This window comes from Panthera tigris, chromosome B1, assembly GCF_018350195.1.
Source record: "Panthera tigris isolate Pti1 chromosome B1, P.tigris_Pti1_mat1.1, whole genome shotgun sequence".
Lineage (NCBI taxonomy): Eukaryota > Metazoa > Chordata > Mammalia > Carnivora > Felidae > Panthera > Panthera tigris.
In genome coordinates, this window is record NC_056663.1 from 113,568,891 (window position 1) to 113,589,782 (window position 20,892).

Sequence of the window (20,892 nt, forward strand, 5' to 3'; positions counted from 1 at the left end):
ACCATTCTTCTGGTCCTAGTGCCTCCCAGTCCTTTCTAATCCATCCTGCATATCACTCTAAGCTAATTTTCCTAAACTATTATTATTTTGAAGGCTCTGATCTGCTCAGAAACCTAAATGACCACCTTGCCTACTCTATCAAGCCCAAACTTCATTTGACTTTCAAAGCTCTATAATTCTACCTATAATAGAGAATTTACTATTTCTCCACAAAACAGATTTCCCGAGAGTGGCCATATTTATCATACCCACAAAAATCGCCCTCTTTTTGCCTGGTTCATCCCATTCTTCTTCCCTTTCTTTCATCTGTCTAAATCTGATCCAACAATATACTGCTGCCACCCAGATGATTCTTTCTTTCAATCCTTGCAAACATCAGCAGTCAGGCCCCATTAGCTTAACCTTTAATTGTTCTCAAATCACATAATTTATTTTAGTCTTGCCTCTTACCAGATTGTAAGTTTCTTGGTGACAAAAGTATATCTCATGCTTATTTTATATCCCCTGATGTACCTGGCACAGGTCTAGGCATATAAATATTGAATAAATGGTTACTGATAGATAAGTGAGTACACTTAGCCTATATGTACAATCCATTTCTTTGCTTGAATACCAAATTAATTGTTTTAAATATTTGCTATTTTGTACTTGATTGACTGATTTCCCCCATCTTTATGACTTCACTAACAGTGTCTAATTTAGTTGATCTACATTTTTTTGGGTGCTTTGCTACAACTACCATTTTTAACTAGTAAAGCATTTATTAAGTAGTTTTTGTAGATTGTTTTCAGCGCAGCCTCTTTTTCTTTTCATTCTTTTTCTTCTGGTAAAATGCAAAGAGAAGCATGCTCATTGCTTGAAGAAATGTTGCTTGGTCAGTAGGTTCAGTCAATAGGTTGAATAGTGTTCCTCAGTACACCTGGATTAGATATAAGCAGTAGCCTTTGGCTATTGTCAACTTCTAGAACCAGATTTCTAAATTGTTCCTTTTCCCCCACAAATTGATAACTGCATGTGGAAAGAGAGAAAAAGAGAATAAGAAGTTTTGGTGTACCTACTATGTTTTCAAAGCTTTTACTTATAAAATATAGGGACATAGTTTTTAACTTAATTTATTAGTGATTAAATTTCTCCTAAACTGCTTTCGGTGACACCATAATTCTTACTACCACCTTTAAAAGGTATACATTCTCTTAGCTTCCAAGAAATCCTCCAATATTATAGGCTATGACCATTTCTGGGAAAACTGTGAGTCTTTTAAAGTATCCATTGCATGAACAGAGTCAGGCCTGAAGCAAGCTACTCTCGGTCTAAAACCAAAAATCTGTTTTGATTTCCTCTCTGCTATTAACTAGCTGAGTCATTTTTGGGAAAGCAGTGAGTGTATCTATACTTCATTGATCTTATTTGTAAAGTAAAGATGTTTCAGAATAGATTCTTTCTAAGAGTCCATGAAATCTAGTATTATGGTTAAGGTCATTTTTTAGGAGCTCCTGAACATCCTTTGTAAATATACCTAAATGCACGGTACTTTTTAAAACATTGACACCCACATCTTGATATGAAAGGATATATGTGCTCAGTTTATTTTTCTGCCTCAAGTTCTTTATGACAGTAAACCAGTCAATATCCATTATAGTCAACTAGTTCGCGTTTATGCCTCAACCTAAATAAAGATTTATTGTTTTTATAGGGTTAGGCAATTACATGTTATGCTTGTAAATAGTTTTTAGTTATTTTTTTGAAACTATTTGTTTTCCTAATCTAGTTCTCTAGTGGAACAAGGGCCCCTAACAAAATCAAGTAAGCAGCCATTAGACTGAGAAGGAGGTAGTAGACGTTTTTTCTTCTAATTCTGTAACTACTGATGGATATTCACCATTTTGTCCATTTCATTTTATTATCTCCTCCTCTAAAAAAATATGCAAAAAAATCTAGATTAGGTAAATAAATACATAATACAATTATAAAAATTACACATTAAAAATATACAATTTTGCCATTGCTTCTATTGAAAATTGTTATTTACAGAAACATTTGCCATACTCCATTTACTTTGATTTTTAAGTTTCCACAATTAGCAGTAAATCCTCTCCATTTCCGGACTCAAGTTTTTAAAAATGTTTAACACCATCTAAATTAAACCTATCCTCTAGTAAATCGTGGGTGATTTTCAGCTTGCATCATTATGAGAAATGAAAGAAAATAACCTTTAATTCTAAAGAGATTCACATAAGCATCTGCGGGAATAAATGACAAAACAGCTTGCGAGACTTTCAACAATTTACAGTTGCTTCAGCTCATGCCTCCCATTTCACATCGTGCCTCACCAGAAAACAACGTGTCTTTCTTCATCACTACCAAAAATTCTGGTTTTCCAATCATTCGTGGAGTTCAAGAGAGAACCCTGCTGAGTTCCCATAGGTGTAAAGTGGAGGAACCAGATACAAGAAATTCAGAGTGAGCCAATATCTTTAGGATGTCTCTGTGTGCCCGCACACAGGTGCTTCAGGATGGTGGTAAAAATGTTGTTGAGAACTTAGCTTAGTTTCTCATTTATTTTTTTCTTGTTACCTGGATGAAACCTGCCTTATGTAACTGTTAGGTCTCACAAAATATAGTTATTTAACAAGATCACGTAAACTCCATCTGTTAGATAGTTCAGTTACCATTAATAATATGCCTTTATTATGCAACTCATTACAAAACACGTTGTTAGCCTTACATTTAAAAAAAAAAAAGCAAACTAGTTTTGTGTCCAGGTGGAAAATGAATTCAAATACGGTACATTTGGAAAACCTCAGAGAGTTCGAATTGTAAACTCTCTTCCCTTTCTAAAATTTTAGGATTCTTTTAGGATTTATTGTAGTTAAAAATATATGATTGGAGAATAATGATAAAGAAATTATTTCTACTCTATAATTCTCTAATAACCTTTTTAAAAATGACTTGCCTACTTACAGGGGCCAAGAAGTAGCTTTCTCATAGCAATAAATCTGACTCTTGCTCTAGATGAATCCCTTGAGAGAAAGTAAGTGGTACCTTATGTTACACAGATATGATAGGCCTTGGTATTTTTTTTACCTTGCCCCTAGTATGTGACCACTTTGCCTTTTGTCTTAGAAGCACTGGTGGTTTCTTTCCTACTGTGTTTTCCATGAAGCCGCAATGACCACGACTGATTTTATCATAGCTACAAACCATTTGTACACGTGCATAAATATATCGTTTTCTACGGAATGATGAGGTCATGTCACTAGAGATTCAAGTGTTTGAAGTAAGATTAGTAATATTAACTTTATTTTTTACAACAACAATAATAAACAACAGCAACAATGGCAACCTGAATCAGAAATGGGAATGGAGGAGTAGAAAACAAAGGGATGGTGTCAAACCGATATTCACAAGTTTACACATAACTGGATAACGTGTTTCTTTGAGCAGAGTCCCTGATGGAAAATGTGCTCCCTCTGTGACCAAGTCACGTGGTGATGGGCCCTACAGAACTCTTCGCATAGGACCTAGACTAGAAAACATTAGTGCAGTAACGGTTCATGGATTAAGGGTCAGATGTTGTGGAAATTCATTCTTTAACAGGATACATTTTGTTATAGTACTCTAGTACTTCACACTATAGTACTCTAGTACTCCAAAAACTGGATGAATTCCATGTCAACTCCTGTCTTTAGCCATAGCACCCAAAAAAGCTAATTATAATGCAACAAATAAGCTACAGACTAAAAAAGAAAAAAACTTACTTACACATACAGTTGGACATTTCCATTTTCTCTAATTTAAGTGCCCTAGAATTGGAACTCTCATGAATAGCAGTCTCTCAGGTCACAATTATGCCAACACACCTCTACTGTACACCATTTAGCTACAGACATTTTTTTAATCAAGTGAATTAAAGTTTTGACATTTTCTTTTTTCTTTACACATAGATTTTTTAAAAAGAAAAATCTGAAAATAGTTTTAAAAACAATCTTTATCAGGGAATGATTGGAGGTCTGACCCCACCCCCAAAATCTTTATAACTGTATTGTATTCATTTAAATCTTATTTTTTTATTTTATTTTTTTTCAATATATGAAGTTTATTGTCAAATTGGTTTCCATACAACACCCAGTGCTCATCCCAACAGGTGCCCTCCTCAATACCCATCACCCACCCACCCCACCCTCCCACCCCCCCAACAACCCTCAGTTTGTTCTCAGTTTTTAAGAGTCTCTTATGCTTTGGCTCTCTTCCACTCTAACCTCTTTTTTTTTGTTTTTTTTCCTTCCCCTCCCCAATGGGTTTCTGTTAAGTTTCTCAGGATCCACATAAGAGTGAAACCATATGGTATCTGTCTTTCTCTGTATGGCTTATTTCACTTAGCATAACACTCTCCAGTTCCATCCATGTTGCTACAAAGGGCCATATTTCATTCTTTCTCATTGCCACGTAGTACTCCATTGTGTATATATTCATTTAAAGATAGGTTAATATGTTCTCAGTATCTTCTCAATCACTTATAAGACATCAGGCTTGCCAAAACACATTCAAGGAATTTGATCATTTCAAAAATGTATTGTTGTACTTTGGCACACAATATAGGTAACTTTGTCTTTGTCAATACATTTTCCCAACAGAGGATTACCACCTTAACTGTCACGGTAACTCCCATGCATGATTTCTGTGGTTTGTGACTTCGTGGTGTTGATGCATGCCAATGATAATGGTACTAATGTAGCAATTGTTTTTGTCTGATATTTAGTCTTATGTCTCCTTATTAATAACTTTTACAACATTTGCCCCAGTTAAACCACTTTGTCTGCTTAGTGAAAAAGACCCCCAAAAAAGTTATTGTTATTTTTCTTAAAGTTTTTAGTCTTACAATAATGTGGCTGTGTTCTTTACTGTTTGGGAAATCAAATCCTTTGTGTGTGGGGGGAGGCTAGGTGTCCAGAAACACAGGTAGTATTAGCATGCTAATTCATCCCAAGGAGATGAATGTGGAACACAACAGCAATTTTACATTATGTTATGGAATCAACTCAAAAGCATATTCAGTGTTATTTTGCCTAAATGTATTGATAGTTTTGCACAGAAGTAGGTAGTTTTTATACTTACATAACTGGTGAAGTTTGTCCCCATTGCAAATTAATGTTGGGGGATGTTTGATTATGACAGAAATAATGGAAGTATATGGTGTACTTATTATTTAAAGCATAAATTGTAATACATATATTTGCTGCTTTTTAAAACTTTGTCTTTTCTTGATTTAGGGTCCCCCTGGACCACCTGGACCTCAAGGACTACAAGGGCCAAAGGTCATTCTTTATTTTACTTGTTTCCATTTACCACTTATGGTACAGAGAATCCCACCTTAAATATATGTATCTTTGAAAAATCATTTTTAGAAAATACTAGAGAAGCTAAGATCATCAATATTGCTTAAGGCAGCTAAGAATGGACACTGAGGTCTGGGCTGAAGGGACAGGAAATCAGAAAGGGAAAAAAAAGGAAGATTAGGTAAGAAGGGAGAGAAATAAGACTAGCATTAAATTTAAAGGGAGGACATTGAGAAAAACAGAATATTAAATGAGGGAAAAACAAGTTTTATAGAAGTTATAAAGGTAAAGAGCCACTAAATATAGTATATGAAAAAAGGAAAATATTTATATACAGGAGGGTTGAAGAAAAATTTATTCTAACACTAAAAAAGATTTTCCCTTTAATTTTTTATAATAAAAATAATAAGAGAAGCTTTAGCATGATGCATTCACAGACGAAAATTTGAGGAATCATTTTTCAACCACTTTTTATAACAAATCCCATTGTATTTATTCATTCTGCCATTTGAATCTTATCTAATGAAACATACCAACTATGAACAACAGAAACCTAGAATTACTTGATTATGTCTCAGATTTGTCGGTGGTTTCAGCTTTACCCCTCCAAACTTAAATTTAGTTATTTAACCAAATTTGAGCAAGTAACACATGGCCATTGTCTCTCACTTTTAGAACTGAGCCATGTGTGTTGAAATATGACTTTTATCACTGGATTTTTGTAGGAGATTCAAGTGATTTTGAAATCCATCTTTTGTTGATGCCTTTCAAAGCACTTTATTTGCTGAGTCTGTCATGTACACACACACACACACACACACACACACACACACACCAGCTTTTATACTCTTTAAGATACTTAGAAAGCTAACACATGGAAAATTATTTTTCTATTACAAAAAGGAATATAAAGTAAAATATTGCTGAGGTCCTTACCCATATAAGATATACTTAGAACATAGACCCTAATTTTAAACAGATATCATGTATAACATTATTGTAAGGTTTGGGTTTTTAACTTTCTGTTTCTCTATCACATTCTGGGCCCTAAGAGATAGAACACAAAAATTGTCCAGTTACACAGTCTTTGTTCCTGGTAAGCAAGTCAGCCTGGATCCCTGCTCTCTAATATCTTGGTGAGCTGGACTAGACAACAGAGGGGTGAATCTGCAGATTCCCTTTTCCTCTATGTAGAGTCAACCAGGATCTAAATTCCTTGCTTCTGTGCTAAACACATACCTCTTTCCTTACACACCTCAAAAGCTCCTAGGACTTTACTCTTCTTTAAAGCCCAAAGGCCTATAGCCACCCTAAGGGTATAAATCCCTTGTCCTAAAGAGGCAAAAAGAACCACCTAGCCATGAAGGGTATGTAATAGTGTTAAAACATATACACTTCCCCTTGTTTTATAATCTAATTGCTACTCATTTTTTAATTCAGTTATTCAGTAAGTAATTTTTGAGCCTCTACTCTATAATAAAGACTAATATCTAACAGAGATATCTGAATATAGCAAGGGGTTTCAACAAGGAGCTTACAGTTTAGAACAGGAGCGAGGCAAGTAAAGGCACAATTACTAATAAATAGAGTAAGTGCTTTGATGAGTGCATGCTATGGATGTCCATACAGGAAGGCTCCTCTCAGTCTTAAGAGTCAAGGATGACTTTGAGCTGAAAATGAAAGATGGGAGGAAGCTGGCCAAATGAGTGTCTTGACAAGTGAGCTGTGGGAGGGAGTTAGTCATACTCCCTTACCTCTCATCCCTGCTGGCCTTCCCACTATGCTGTCACTCTACCCCACCCCACACACTGCACAATGATCTTGTAATTGAGATCTTGGGCTGACTGATACAATCTTTCATGCTTTCCTTGATCTCTCCTTGAGAAGGTTGGGATAACAGGGGTGAGATGTGCCTATGACCAAGAGTCAGAAAATGCAGCCAAAGTCAAGTGTAGAACCCATTTGCACTGGGGACTTAGACTGAATGGGAGCCTATTCAATTAGTGTTTCTCTTTATCAAACAAAGATTGTTTGACTTCTTACACATCAAGTAATTCTTTACAAACTACATTTGATGAGTGAAAGATAAATTCATAACTCATGAGTTCTGTTTTCTTTTAAACACTCGCGGGTCACATTTTGAAGGTAAAAGCTTAGCAAAACAGTCATTATTGGACCCAGAGTGCTGACAAGCATTCAGACTGAATGAAACTAAGGCTTAGCCAGGTGCATCCAACCTCAGCAGACTTGTTTGTGGCAAAATAAACTTTGCTTCTACCACAAAGGGTGAGAAATCAGGAGTAAGGAAAGACTTTTTCTTCCCCCACCCCCACTTTTTTTTTTTTTTAATGCATTTGTTTGTCAGGCTTTCTTTAATTGGAAAGCTCAAATTTCATGTTGGGGCCAAGAGCTCTTAAAGTTTTTACCAGGGAAGAGATCTCTAACAATTTCACTATTGTGGTTTATACGTCATCAAACAAGCCTTTCTAAAAAAATACAGTCAAGTCAGCTCCCTTGAAAATCTGTCTGTGAGGCAGGCCACTCACAATCAGGAGAGCTGACTTTACAAAGTTTCCACCATGTGGGAATCAGGCATATTTATAATGGGATCTGCAAAAGTGACTCATTGATCTAAAATAATATCTTACCTTTCAAAGAATTTGTTTGTTCAGTACCTTTCCAAGTGAAAAATGACTGGACCTTTGTTGGTTGGATAAATATCTAGCACATTGCTTAAATTTGTTTTTAATGGGTCATCTTCAATTAAGATAAAATAGATTTTGGGTTGTCAGGGTTTCTAAAATGTCATAATATGAATAGTAAACTTTAATTCATTCCTACCATAGTATAGGTAATTGAACTCACCCAAAAGTAATTTTATGTGGATTAAGATATTATCTAATTGATTATGTCTGGAAATAGCACATTCACAATTATGAATCAGTATCCACTGTTCAAATGGTGCCAGTTAAAACACTGCATTCGATTTTTAAGTTAACTTTTATGTTTTTGCTTTTTTTTCAAGTTGGAAAATAAAAAGAAAGAGAAATAATACAGATTTTTTAAGGATAAAAAAATTAACTGAGGCTTATAAGTTATTGTTACAGGGTATAGTCAACCTTCAAAATATCTCTGCCGGTTTTCTTTCACCATTTTTTCCTTTAGCCTGAATCTCACATGGGGAAAAAAATAAAAACATTGGATCTTAGCTACATATAAGTATTGTTATATGTAATCTTTAAGAAAATGTTATTTCACTTAGTTTTGATATGCGTATGATGTAACAAAGTGTTCTTGGGTTATGATGCCTTTGCTGAAAAGTCAAATTGTACTATTACCAACCAGCATCACTTTTATTTACCAATGATGAATGGAGACAAGCCATCACTTTTTATCTTAACAGGGAGAGCCAGGATCTCCAGGAATCCCAGGAGTTGATGGAGAGCAGGTAATTTTCAAAGATATATACTGTCATTTAAAGCATCATTATTGATCACTACTTTTATTATAGATTTGGAGCCAAAAAGACATGAGTGTTGACATATGACCCTCTCTTTCTTTTTTCACCATCTGTTGTAGAGACTATATTAACTCTAAAAAGCAATTGGTTTTAAATTAGACGTTAGTTTTCTTTGCAGAAACTGACCAGCAATATGACACTTTGTGTTAATACTCCTTACCAATCTACCAGTGACACTTCTGTGAATTTTTATTAGACTTATAAGATTATTACAAATTTAGTAAGAATAGCCTAATTTTTTGTAAGTGAATGCTAACAGGTCAAGATTATAATCAGTCAACAAAAGTTTCCACAAAATTAGATATTCCTTCTATGTGTTATTTTGACAATATTTTTTTTCCCAAATAAAGATTACACCTAATTTTCAAGATCACTAGAAAATACAGAAACAAGTGGGGCACTTGTGCTTCCACAGAATATGTCAGTATCTCCAATGGTTTCCCTTAAATCAGAGGTTAGCAAACTTTTTCATAAAAGACCAGATAGTAAATGTTTTAGACTTTGCAGATCACATACAGTTTTTGTCACAGATTTTTTTTTATCTGAACACCCCTTAAATTTTTTCTCAAAGATTCAATTTGTGCAAAAATAATCCCTGGGCTGGATTTGGCCTCTAAGCTGTTGTTTACCTCTGGCCAGAAAGAATCTGACTAAGGAGAATATGGACACTACTCTCAATTCAGAGTCAAATCACAATGGTTAGCTTCAAGATATTTGATATTTTCTGGGCTTTCGTTATTTACCCAATAAATGACTAAAATCAAGAAAATCGTAAGAAATCAAGAGGTTTCTTTTTTTTCTTTTTTTCAAGAGGTTTCTTGATACAGTTAGTGAACTATGCTTCTCAGGAGATAGTATTAGGTAAGAAAATTAAATTCAAGAGTTATTTTAATATTAGAGTTGTATATTGAAGTAATATAATGTCACATAAAATAAACGTGATAGTTAAAAAAAGAAAAACACTTCTGATGATATGCTATTATTAATCAGAGATCACATAAGCATTTAAAAATCTGGTTGTATCCCCAATGCTAGTCATTAAAAATAATTAATTTAACATGCATAAAGATACTACATGGTCCCTACATACATAGTAGCTGGGGTTTTTTTCTATACGCTTCACAAGGTCTACTTCTGCTACTAAGTCCAGTAGCAAGGACAGGCTACCCTGCTACTCTCCCTCACTAGATTCCTAAAACCAACCAGGGGCTGATTAATCAGTTAGATCCATCTACTACCCACTCAAGCACCTATCCACTCACCCACCTAGCAAGTGATTCTGAACTAAGTGCTATTAAATAGGTATAAGTAAAGAAAAAACACGTTCCTACTGTTTGTAAGTAGGTTTGGGTATGGAAGAGATGAATAGGTTTGTGCAGCCAGGGGCCCCTTACTACCAGAACTGTCATCATCCCTGCCCAAGAATGGGCCATCTGGTCATATGATAGTGAAGCTCCTTGGATGAAAATACTTAACAATAAAAATCCACTTCAGTGTTATTATTACAAAACTCAGATTTGTTAGCATTCAAAATATACATCTCTCTATTTACTCACTGTAAAAGAAGAATAAAAATAGCATCATGGGAGAGCCTGGGTGGCTCAGTCAGTTGAGCGTCCGACTCTTGATTTTGACTCAGATCATAATCCAGAGTCTTGGGATCAAGCCCTGAGTTGAGCTCTGCACTGAGCGTGGAGCCTGCTTAAGATTTCTCTCCCCCCCCCTCTCTCTCTCTCTCCTGCCCCCCTTGCCCCTCTCCCCTGCTTGTGCTCTCTCTCTTAAAAAATTTTTTTAAAGCACCATGGATCACCTCATTGAGATGTCATGAGAATAAAATAAGAACGCTGTGGAAAAGTTGAAACATTTGTAAGCTTGACTGAACTCTGATGCCTAAAGACCAGGCACCTAATAATTGGTGCCTACATTATTTATGTTTCTGTATATTGAACCATTGAAAACTGATGGTGATTGGAACTTCCACCTGCTTTTAAGAGGGGTAGGAGAGTGTGGTAGATGGAGAAGGGAGAAATTTATTTGAGCCTTTGTTCTTATAATGCTAGTCCTGGTTCAAAATGTGTATTGTACTGCTGAGAACTCAGTCCCTTACATTGTTTTCAGGATCAGTGATATTGAATTAACTGCCAGGTAAAAATACAGAATCAGGAGAAATTATGTTAACACCTAAATTCATCGTTTTCATACTTAAATGACCTAAGTAATAGGGTTTAATCCCTTCTGTTACATGAGGAAATAGTACTGATTCAATGTAGAAGATTGCTATAAGAAATAACCCTAGCAGTGAAAATCAGAATCATCTCAGCATAGGATCACCCGCTGACAAAATTGATCTGGAATTCTGTTTTCCTTAGGATGTTACTATCAAGTTTCAGTGTGATTGTTACATGTAAACCGTATCATTTGTAGGGACTTAAAGGCTCAAAGGGAGACATGGGGGACCCAGGTATGCCAGGTGAAAAAGGAGGAATCGGACTTCCTGGATTACCGGTATGTTTGTACTTTTTAGGATGTGTTCATGTTAAGATAAATTAAATCAGAAAAGAGGAGCACCTGGGTGGCTCAGTTGGTTAAATGTCTGACTCCTGGTTTCATGATCTCGCTCAGGTCATGATCTCATGGTGTTGGGGGTTCGAGCCCCACATCAGACTCTGTGCTGCCAGCGCAAAGCCAGCTTTCTCTCTCCCTCTCTCTGCCCCTCCCCCACTCGCACTGTGTCTGTCTGTCTCAAAATAAATAAACTTAAAAAGAAAAAAGAGTTTTATGATTACCTGCATTCTCATTTGTGGTTCATGTACTATTTTATTCTTAAATATTTGAGGTATTGTTGGTTAATTACTCCAACTGTGGCACTAAAACAAGTTTTAAAACATCTAACCAAGTGAATTATAAAATAAACCTTCATGTTGTCCTGAATTATTTTCATCAGAAAATAGAGAGATAGAGTTGATCACTTTAATTTAGTATGCATCAGATGGTGACAACTGATCATTTTTAAATAAACCATAATTTAAAAATTAACAAACTAAAAAATATAAGGCAATTTTAAAACAAGTTACTGTTTAAAAAGTGTTCTCTTTGTGTGAATGGAATGGTGTTTTTATGACTTTACCCCACAATTTTTACTGAGGATTTGGAAGGGAAAATTTTAAAAAATGTAAAAGAAATGGAGAGATAGGTATTGTTAACCCTATTTTCAGCTAAGAACCCTGAAACTTCATTTTCATCCTCAGTAATTAAATTGTGAGATTAAAACAAAAAATGTAGAAGACTTCACTGCCTTAGGCTTATTTTAAAACAAGGAAGTATATAAATGTCAATAAAAGACTGACCTTTGCTATTTAAAGTGAGCACCACCACAAAAAATATAACATTTATAATCTGATATAGATAACAATGTATAAGTTTAACCAATCACATCTAACCTAGTTTTTATTTGCTTTAAATTGTATTTCACATATCACCCACAGTCCTAGAAATTTGGAGAAGCTTGCTCTTTGAGACGAAAATGCAAGGGGATAAATCTTTCTTTTATATATTATGTGCATAAGACTATAAAAATTTCAAAAGGATGATGGGTTTGGGGAGGAAATTCAGTTGCTTTCTTATACTTTGGAAACAACTTTACCAACTCAACTCTTACTGGTTATTTGTAGGGTGCCAATGGAATGAAAGGAGAAAAAGGAGACTCTGGATTACCAGGTCCTCAGGGTCCTTCCGTAAGTTGATGGTGGCTGAACTTCCACGGTTACTAAAGAACTCTAAAACAGGCCTATTATTTACCAAGTTCAATCTGTGCCAGATGGCTTATCAACAGTAGAAAGACTGTGAACCTTTTAGTTTGTCAAACTATAGAAAAAATGTCGGCCTTTTACGATGAGAGACAATGTGTCTCAGAAGTCTGAGTTAAAAGCAGTTTTTTAGGAGACTGTCTAATCCTAAGGAGAAAAAATCAATGGTTTTCCCATAACACTTTTGGGTAGAGCTTTGTGATTACAGAGCACACTTTTTCCCCCCTCCAGAGCCCTGTTGCTGCTCAGTGAAATATTGGAGAGTTTAATAGTGATTGTGATATTATAGCATCTCTTGATGATTGCTGTCCTTTCTTTTAATGTACTTTAGATTTATTCTGGCTTTTGTAAAACAGCTGTATTTTTTTAAAGTTTTTTCTTGCTATTGTTGCTGTTCTCAAGAAGGCATTTCTAAACGTAAAGAATCAAATGCCTCACTTTTTCTAGTATCCTTCTTCCTCTGCAGCTATTAATGGCCTTAGCAGAACCCTAGCACAAGATCCAAGCCAAACTGCCTTATCTAAATGAAGTAACCAAATCCATGTTTATTTTTTGGACGTACAGATCATAGGCCCACCAGGCCCACCAGGCCCCCATGGCCCACCAGGCCCCATGGTAAGCCTCTCTTCTCTACAAAATGTAATCATGTATTTATGAGTATGCTACTAGAAAAACATGAACACATCCCTCACAACAGCCAGCTTGTATTTTGGGCTGCTTTCTGTAGAATGAACAGAAAATACGAGGTGCTCTGAGATATCTGACTTTACAGTATTGGCCTTCATTCCCAAATACGTCTCTTGAAAAGAGATAGAGTAGTTTTGTGATAGGAGAGTCAAGGATAGATTTGACAAGCTTTACTCCAACCTCCAGTATGAACGTCAAAAAATCATCTTAACCAACCCATTTAGGCCATTCATAGCATAACAGGATTAATAATTGTAGCCATTAATGAATGTGTCTAACCAACTGTGAAACATTTTAATGAGATTTTAATAGGCACATTTATAAAATAATATGAGAAAAATTGTAGATGACATATATTGTTGCTTCTTTTTCTTTTCACCTTTATGGTACTCTGGTGGATCCAGGGTTCACCGCAAGTATCCCTCAGACAATGGCCATGCCTTCACAGAACTCCTATCTGGTGAGGAAGGCAGCCATTAAGCCAGTGTAATTCTCAAAATGTCCACCTAATGGCGGTAGTGTTAAGGCTAGAACATAGAAGGTGGAGTGCTTCAGCTGCTTTTGCCTGGGGCAGGATGGGTACAAGTCAGGTAGCCTCTAAGGTCACATTCGTCCCTAAGGTATCTCAATAAACTCTATGCCTTTAGTCATACAGATTAAATAAACTGTGGGTCATGTTTTCCCCCTGGAACATCACTGGAATGATCTAAGCTGCAAAGCATAGCCCCAGACCCAATCATCTATTTCTCACTAACTGTTGTTTTCTATTTCATATCATGAAATAGTTATAATTAACATTATTTTCTTAATACTAAACTGTTCATTAAGAATTAAGCAAATGACATACTTTTGGCTTTCTTTTATACTCCCTCCACTTTAAGTTAGAAGATTAAAATTTTAAAGGCTATATCTTATTCATATCATAAAATTGATTAGTTTAAAGGGATTTTAACCATTACTACAATAAAATAAGAATACTTGATAAAGTAACAGCCATTCCCTGAAAATGCTTATCCACTGCTTATCTAAAGGGAAAATATTATTCCAATGCAGACATATATAACAAATATTTGTATATTGCTTGACAAAAAAATTTTCCTACAGTTGTATGATTTCGCTGTTGGGTGTTTAAATACTCCTCTCTCCAAAGAGTTAATTCAAATAACTTGAAAGGTTTAAAGCAATCCACAGTAACCTTTAGGTAATTTAGGTTAGCTAATTAGTCTCTATGGTTAGATTTTCCACAAAATACAGGAGAAAAGCCCTGATGCATGTATGCGTTATAACTTCCTTCCATTGGTAAACAACTGTTACAAAAGCCTTGAAGAATTCGTCTTCGTAAAAACAAATGCATTCTAACTAATAATGATTAGTGCTCTGTGGATAGAATCTTTTCCTTAGTCTTAAATTAATGATGCCACAGGGTCCCAAACTTGACTATCATCTCCTCGTTTCCTTCTTTCTTTAGATTCTTCTTGGGTCTAGAGGATTCAGTAATGGGAAAAGGTCTTCCCTTCACCAGGACTTCTCTTTGGCAAATTTCTGTATTAGGACCTATCTCTATTCTGTGTAACTCAAAGTATGTCACATGTTCCACCTAGATTTTATGAAAATATGGATTTGAGAAATAGGAGTAGTGTGGGTTTACAATACTTTTTTTTAAATGTTTTTCTTACATATTTCTCCCTCTCACAGGTATTTAGCAGAACAAATTGCTGTTAGTGAATTTCCAATTACAGACCAATCCAAGAGCTGGAAGGAACATTCACTAGGTGTTAACATCCACTGTCCTGCCTCTAGCTATAGCTCCAAGAAGAAGATTCTTGTTTTACATCTCTTTGGCTACTCTATACAATAATCACTTCTGTTAGGAAATAGTGAATCAATTCTTAATTAAAATCTGTGTTTTTCATTTTCAGGGACCTCATGGACTTCCTGGGCCAAAGGTAATCCAAAAAAATCCCTTGATTATTGGATTTCTGTTTCCCTGTTAATCATGGAGAAGCATGACGGAAGCATGTCTGTCCCATCTTATTTATCTGTTATATAATGTTATATAATGTTGTATAATCTTTAAGCCTTTAAGTATCCAGATGTTTAAATCTCACAACACAGAATGTCTTACAACAAATTTAAGTGATATCACCTGGAGATGAATTCCTCCTCGTTTTGCCTTTTTCCATGACACTATGTAAGTTTCTTAATTACTAATCATAATATGTATACTCAAAATCAACCATTTAGAGGTGAAACTGATGAGATTCTCAGACTGGTTCAGATGTTCTTTCTTATGGTATCATTAGTTGCATATTTAGGTGTAACTGATACCCCTTGTTTGTCATATAGCGGTGCTGCATCTAAATGCTTTAACTATCCAACATCTTAATTTTGTACTCCCCCAGAGATCACTGGTCTAGAATGGGGTAGAGTGTATCATGTACTCTATGCTCTGGATTAATAAGAGAACAATAGAGAATACCCCTGCTCATCAGAATTAGTGCAGCTTATATTGTAAAGATGGTTTCCATCAGTTCTTTGCTTTTGTGTAGACCAAGAGGACATTTTGGAGAGTTAAAATGAGCCCTGAAAGAAAGGTTTCTTCTTCCAGGCAGTATATGCAATGAGTTCCTATGTTCTAACCTCAGCTTTGCCACTAACAGGCCACGTCACTTTCAGCAGACTATTTACCCGCTCTGATCCTTCTTTTACTCAACTAGGCAACTGACCTCATAGTGTTGCGATAATTTAATGGGTATATTTGTAAGATACTTAGCACAATATCTGGTGCAGTTGTCAATAAACACCCAATAAATATCGGTTGTTATCTTATGATTTGATGCTTTGTTCTGAATTTAAAAATTCAGGAAAAAAAAACTCATGAGAGAAGGTTCAAGGACTCTTGAAAGCTCCTTAGTAGTGAGTTGGTGCATTTAAATGGTGAGAGGTAGGGGAACACATAAATGCAGCGTTGGAGCTAGAAATCAGAAAGCTTAGCGGCAGCCCACCCTCTCCTTTAGGAACTCCCTGTGGCCCACTCAGCTTTAGGAATGCAGAAGTATTGGTTGGACCCCAGAAATCTGAGTTTCATTTTTTGGGGTCAGGCAGGTGACTCACCCATGAATGGAAAAAATTCATGCCTCTTTATTCTTCTTAGAACACCATACTTCTAGTAAGGCCAGTGTCTCAGAAGCACGGATTATAGTTTGAGTTAAGATTATTGTGCTGTGGGTCAGAAGGGAGAGCCCATCTATCAACTTTGTGGTCTTGGTAGTTATCTAACCTCTCTGGGTCTTTTTCCCCCACTCTGGACTAAATCAGTAGTTCCTACTCCTGGCTTCTCCTTGGATTTTAAGGCACTACTTAAATAATAGGTTTCAGAAAATTATTAAGTTTGGAAAGATCTCATAGATTACCTGTGATAGTTCCTTGATTTTATAGATGATAAACCATAGGTCCATGAAATTTAGATAATTTGCCCTAAGTTACACTGCTAACTAAATGACTAATCTGGGACTAGAAATTAGGTCCAGAGTTGAAATTTGGTCTTTCTGACACTACATTTGATTATTTATAAATTCAACTTCTCAGTTCATGCCCACTCATGTTAATGTATGATTCCTCACCACAGAATTCTGTGGCCTACCAAGGCGGCCCTGCCTATTCATCATCTCAAGACCTCTAGCTGAAAGTCCATATACATACATACAAAGCCATCAATCTCAAGTTGAGACCAGTTAACTAACGCTGACTGTTGAGCCTTGGCCTTAACCTCCCCTTGACTTTAGCTCTGTGACATTCCCAGGACCACCCTTTACCAATCACAGCATATTTGGATTTCCTACCATGGCAGCGCTGCAAACGTCCTATCTTCAGAATCCCCAGAACCCATTAGGTCGTGCTGGTGTGTTCATTACTTTGTGACCCCTTTGGAAATTCAAACACTAAGTGGGGTCCTGGACTCTATGTTTAACAAGCATCACACTGATTTTCATCAATCGGACACCTAGGGAAAATACCTCCCAGGTTAAAATCCTTCCTGCCATGTAAACACAATCTCTCCTGCTCTCACGCCTATCCAGCGAGACTCTATAGGGCATTTGAGACTCCATCTTCCTTTCACAAATCTTCCCAGATTTTTGTGATGAAATTAATGTCTGTACTTAAAAGTTGGAAAGTGAACAGGTCAGAACTCTGTTTCTGCTGCTGATAGAAAATAGATGTACCGTATTCTTAGGTTTTTAAATATCAGAGTCAAGAGAATTTGTCACTTACCATGGCTTTTGTAATGTCACCTGAGGTGAAACTTCAACTTTATTTATTATAACATTGGGCAGACGGACAGTTATCAAAACTACATTTAAGTACTGTGGTCTTCATAGTCCCTTCTGGGATTGGCTATTTGTTGTCTATTCTGTTGATTAATCCATGTAGGGCTCTAACTTGGCAATGTCCGTGAATGAGGACTCACTACATGGCAACACTTCAAACATCAGCTGCTACATTTTTAGCTCATTCCCCAGGGTAAAATGCTTAAAGGCTTAAAATATGTGCATATAACACTGTCCTGCATATTCCAGTTTTTCAGTCCAGCAGAGTGGGTTTTTCTACTGAGGCTCCTTCAACATCCTCCACTCTGTCTCTGATTTCCTTGGTGAGCGAGGGTACCATAACACCAGTTTCTGTGAAGTAGATCTGAAAAATTCTAGAACTCAGTCATACACATTTCAATTGCAAGGAGTACGCTTTCTCAGGAATTTCCTAGAACGTTATTTGCCGATTTCAGTTTATTAATTTTTTTACAAATGTTTGAAATGAATGTTAAACTGATGCAAAACAAGTCTAGCCTCACTCTGCTGTTACCTAGAACTGGAATCTGCAACCATTTCAGAGACTGGCTCTCTTCTCTCACAGTTAAAGCACCCATGATAGCAACCAAAATTGGCATTTGCTTTTGCATTTAGGGTGAACCAGGGTTAAATGGTGTTAAAGGATTGAAGGGTGAACCAGGTCAAAAGGGTGACAGAGGACCCCTTGGTCTTCCAGTAAGTAAAGAAAACTTTCCATTTCAGTGCAAATCTCAGACTTTTCTTTCTACCCTAAGTAACAACTCTGGTTTACTCAGTGACTATCTCACATTTGAGGTTTCTGTGATTGGAAAACATATTATAGTAGAGCAGAGCTTAGCCCAGTTTTGTTTGATGCCTGCTCTTGTGTCAGAGGAAGACCCATGACAAACAGTGCTGTCCATGTTCTGTCATTCAGTTACACACATGCCAACCTTCCTCTCTTAAGGCTGATGATTCTTCTCCCATCACCCTGCCCTTTAAAAAAGCATTGTGCTGATTATGTCATAATTTCTCACAAATGTTTTTATAATTTAGTTCAGTTTAGAACCCTCCCTCAATTTTATTTCCTCCTTCAGTACCAAAAACTGTAGCCCTCTGTTGGGTGGCAGGTATGCAGTTAGCCATTGCTGATGGCGTGAGGTCAGCGCTGTGGCTCCTTACATTAATCAATCATATATCATGGTCTAAGTGTTGTGTGTTATCTGTTTTGAAAATGCCCTCTTATGAGGTTCTTTTGGCAACAGTGAAGGATAGTATGGAAGAAGTATTTTGTGGTTGTTTTGAGATTTTTATTTTTAATAAAAAGGGAATTCTCATCTGCCATGCCCTTTAGGCCAATCTTCTTTCCACAACTAAAAAGAGATTTTTAAAAAGGACGATTAAATATGAGGTTTTAGGTTAAAGGTTTTAATATGCTGACTATTCAGTGAATGAAGATAGAAGGCAGTAAAGAACATTATAGATTATGTTATTAAAATAAGACATAAAGTTGGTTAAATACAGTTCACATGAATATTTTACATATAAAAATGTTAGTGCCTACTTATTTCGTGGTGCCTACTTATTTCACTTTAAGTGTTAAGTATCCTTACAAAAATCAGGCACATAGTGGATGCTTAATATGTACTCACTTATTGAATGAATGATACAAGCCTTGTGTTAGACTATAGGTTAAATCACACCAATTAGACCAATGGACCATGGGCACAAAACCTCTGTGACATATGTGAGTCATTAGTTCACATTCCAGGTAATTATAATGTTATACTCTCAGTACAAAAATTTTACCATCTCCCTGTTTGTTTTTACATGCTATAATAATGGTGACTCTGAAGAAAGTACCAGAAGACAAAAGAAAGTTTGGATTTCTATTTTATTAAACCCTTAATCCAATTTCTTTAAAGTTTATCTTAATTCCAAATTTAGGGCTAGTGACAATTTTTATGCAACATTTCGCCAAAAACTGTACATATGCTAGCATTAAACAACAACATAACATTTTTAAAAATTTTAATCATTGCTAACTAAAGATATATTTTGCATGTAGAGTCTGACTCATAATAGGTCTATACAGAAGGAATTGTAAAATAAAAAAACTAAAACTACCCGAATATAATGGTAGATAGCATCATTGGTAGAGTCTGCATCTGGAATAGGTTTTTTCTTCCATTTTTTATTATTAACTATATCTGCAGCATAAAATGGGAACATAGTTCTGCAACCTTGCCAAGAAAATTTGTAGGGCTAGTGTATTGTCTTTCTTAAATACTCCTTGATTTAATCAATATTTTTAAAGGACTATAAATCAGCAATTGAGTTTTGGGATACAAAAGTCATATTCAAAGAAGTAATTGTGCTAATTCTTAAAACAAGCATTGAAAGTGTCATATTTTATCACACACTATGCATAGCTTGGAGATCAAGGTAAAAAAAAAACACGTCGCTTAGGAACAACATTGCATTTTTAAAGCATTTCCCTTTCAGATGTTGATGCAATGATTATTTGAAGTGAATTGAAGAGCAGTTTTGTTTGGGACAGTTATTTTTTGTTTGGACTCATGAAATTTTCCCAGCTTTTTCCTGTTCCTAGAAGTCCCTCTAGTGGTAACTAATGTGAACACAGTAAGAACAACCCAGAAAACAATGCGTATTATTCATGTAAAATCCAGACTCATTCTGGCATGTTAAAATTCTGCACTTGTTATTCAAAAGTGCTATTTTAACAACAAACAAACAAACAAACAAAAAACTAGAGTCTTTTTCTTCTCTGAAATGCTAACTTTGATTGATTATTATAATGAGCCCTTTCTTAGATTGTTGGCCACTTTTTTTCAAAACCTGAAGAAATCTATTGTGAATAGTACAGTCTTTAGAAAGTGAGTATCATATGGAAATTAGCACTCTGTGACTTACCAGTAATTCCTAGAAAGCCTACTTTATAAACCTCATTGACTTGATTTCTGAAGAATTTGTCGAATGGAAATGTCATTAAAATGCCATCATCTGTGGGGCATTTATTGTCACGTGTTTCGTTTTTTTTTTTTTTTTAACTAACAATTTGTAGCAATGTGATATTCATCCCAGAACCCTGTGACTGCGTATTATGTTGTTTGAAGCGTTACATTTGTTCATTAGTACCTCATACTAATCTCTGTTCTTGTCATTCGTGTTATACCCACCAACCCTGCTACCAACCA

The 20,892-nt window shown here is 35.7% G+C and overlaps 1 protein-coding gene across 1 annotated transcript in view; it reads left to right on the forward strand.

Moving 5' to 3' along the window:
• The window catches only part of COL25A1 (collagen type XXV alpha 1 chain), a 449,006-nt gene that overhangs the window by 419,013 nt on the left and 9,101 nt on the right, over positions 1-20,892 (forward strand). The window contains exons 23-29 of the mRNA XM_042982696.1: positions 5,271-5,315; positions 8,740-8,784; positions 11,281-11,361; positions 12,528-12,590; positions 13,227-13,277; positions 15,269-15,295; positions 18,311-18,391. Of these exons, the coding sequence (XP_042838630.1) occupies positions 5,271-5,315; positions 8,740-8,784; positions 11,281-11,361; positions 12,528-12,590; positions 13,227-13,277; positions 15,269-15,295; positions 18,311-18,391 (393 nt within the window). The remainder of the gene's footprint in view (positions 1-5,270; positions 5,316-8,739; positions 8,785-11,280; positions 11,362-12,527; positions 12,591-13,226; positions 13,278-15,268; positions 15,296-18,310; positions 18,392-20,892) is intronic.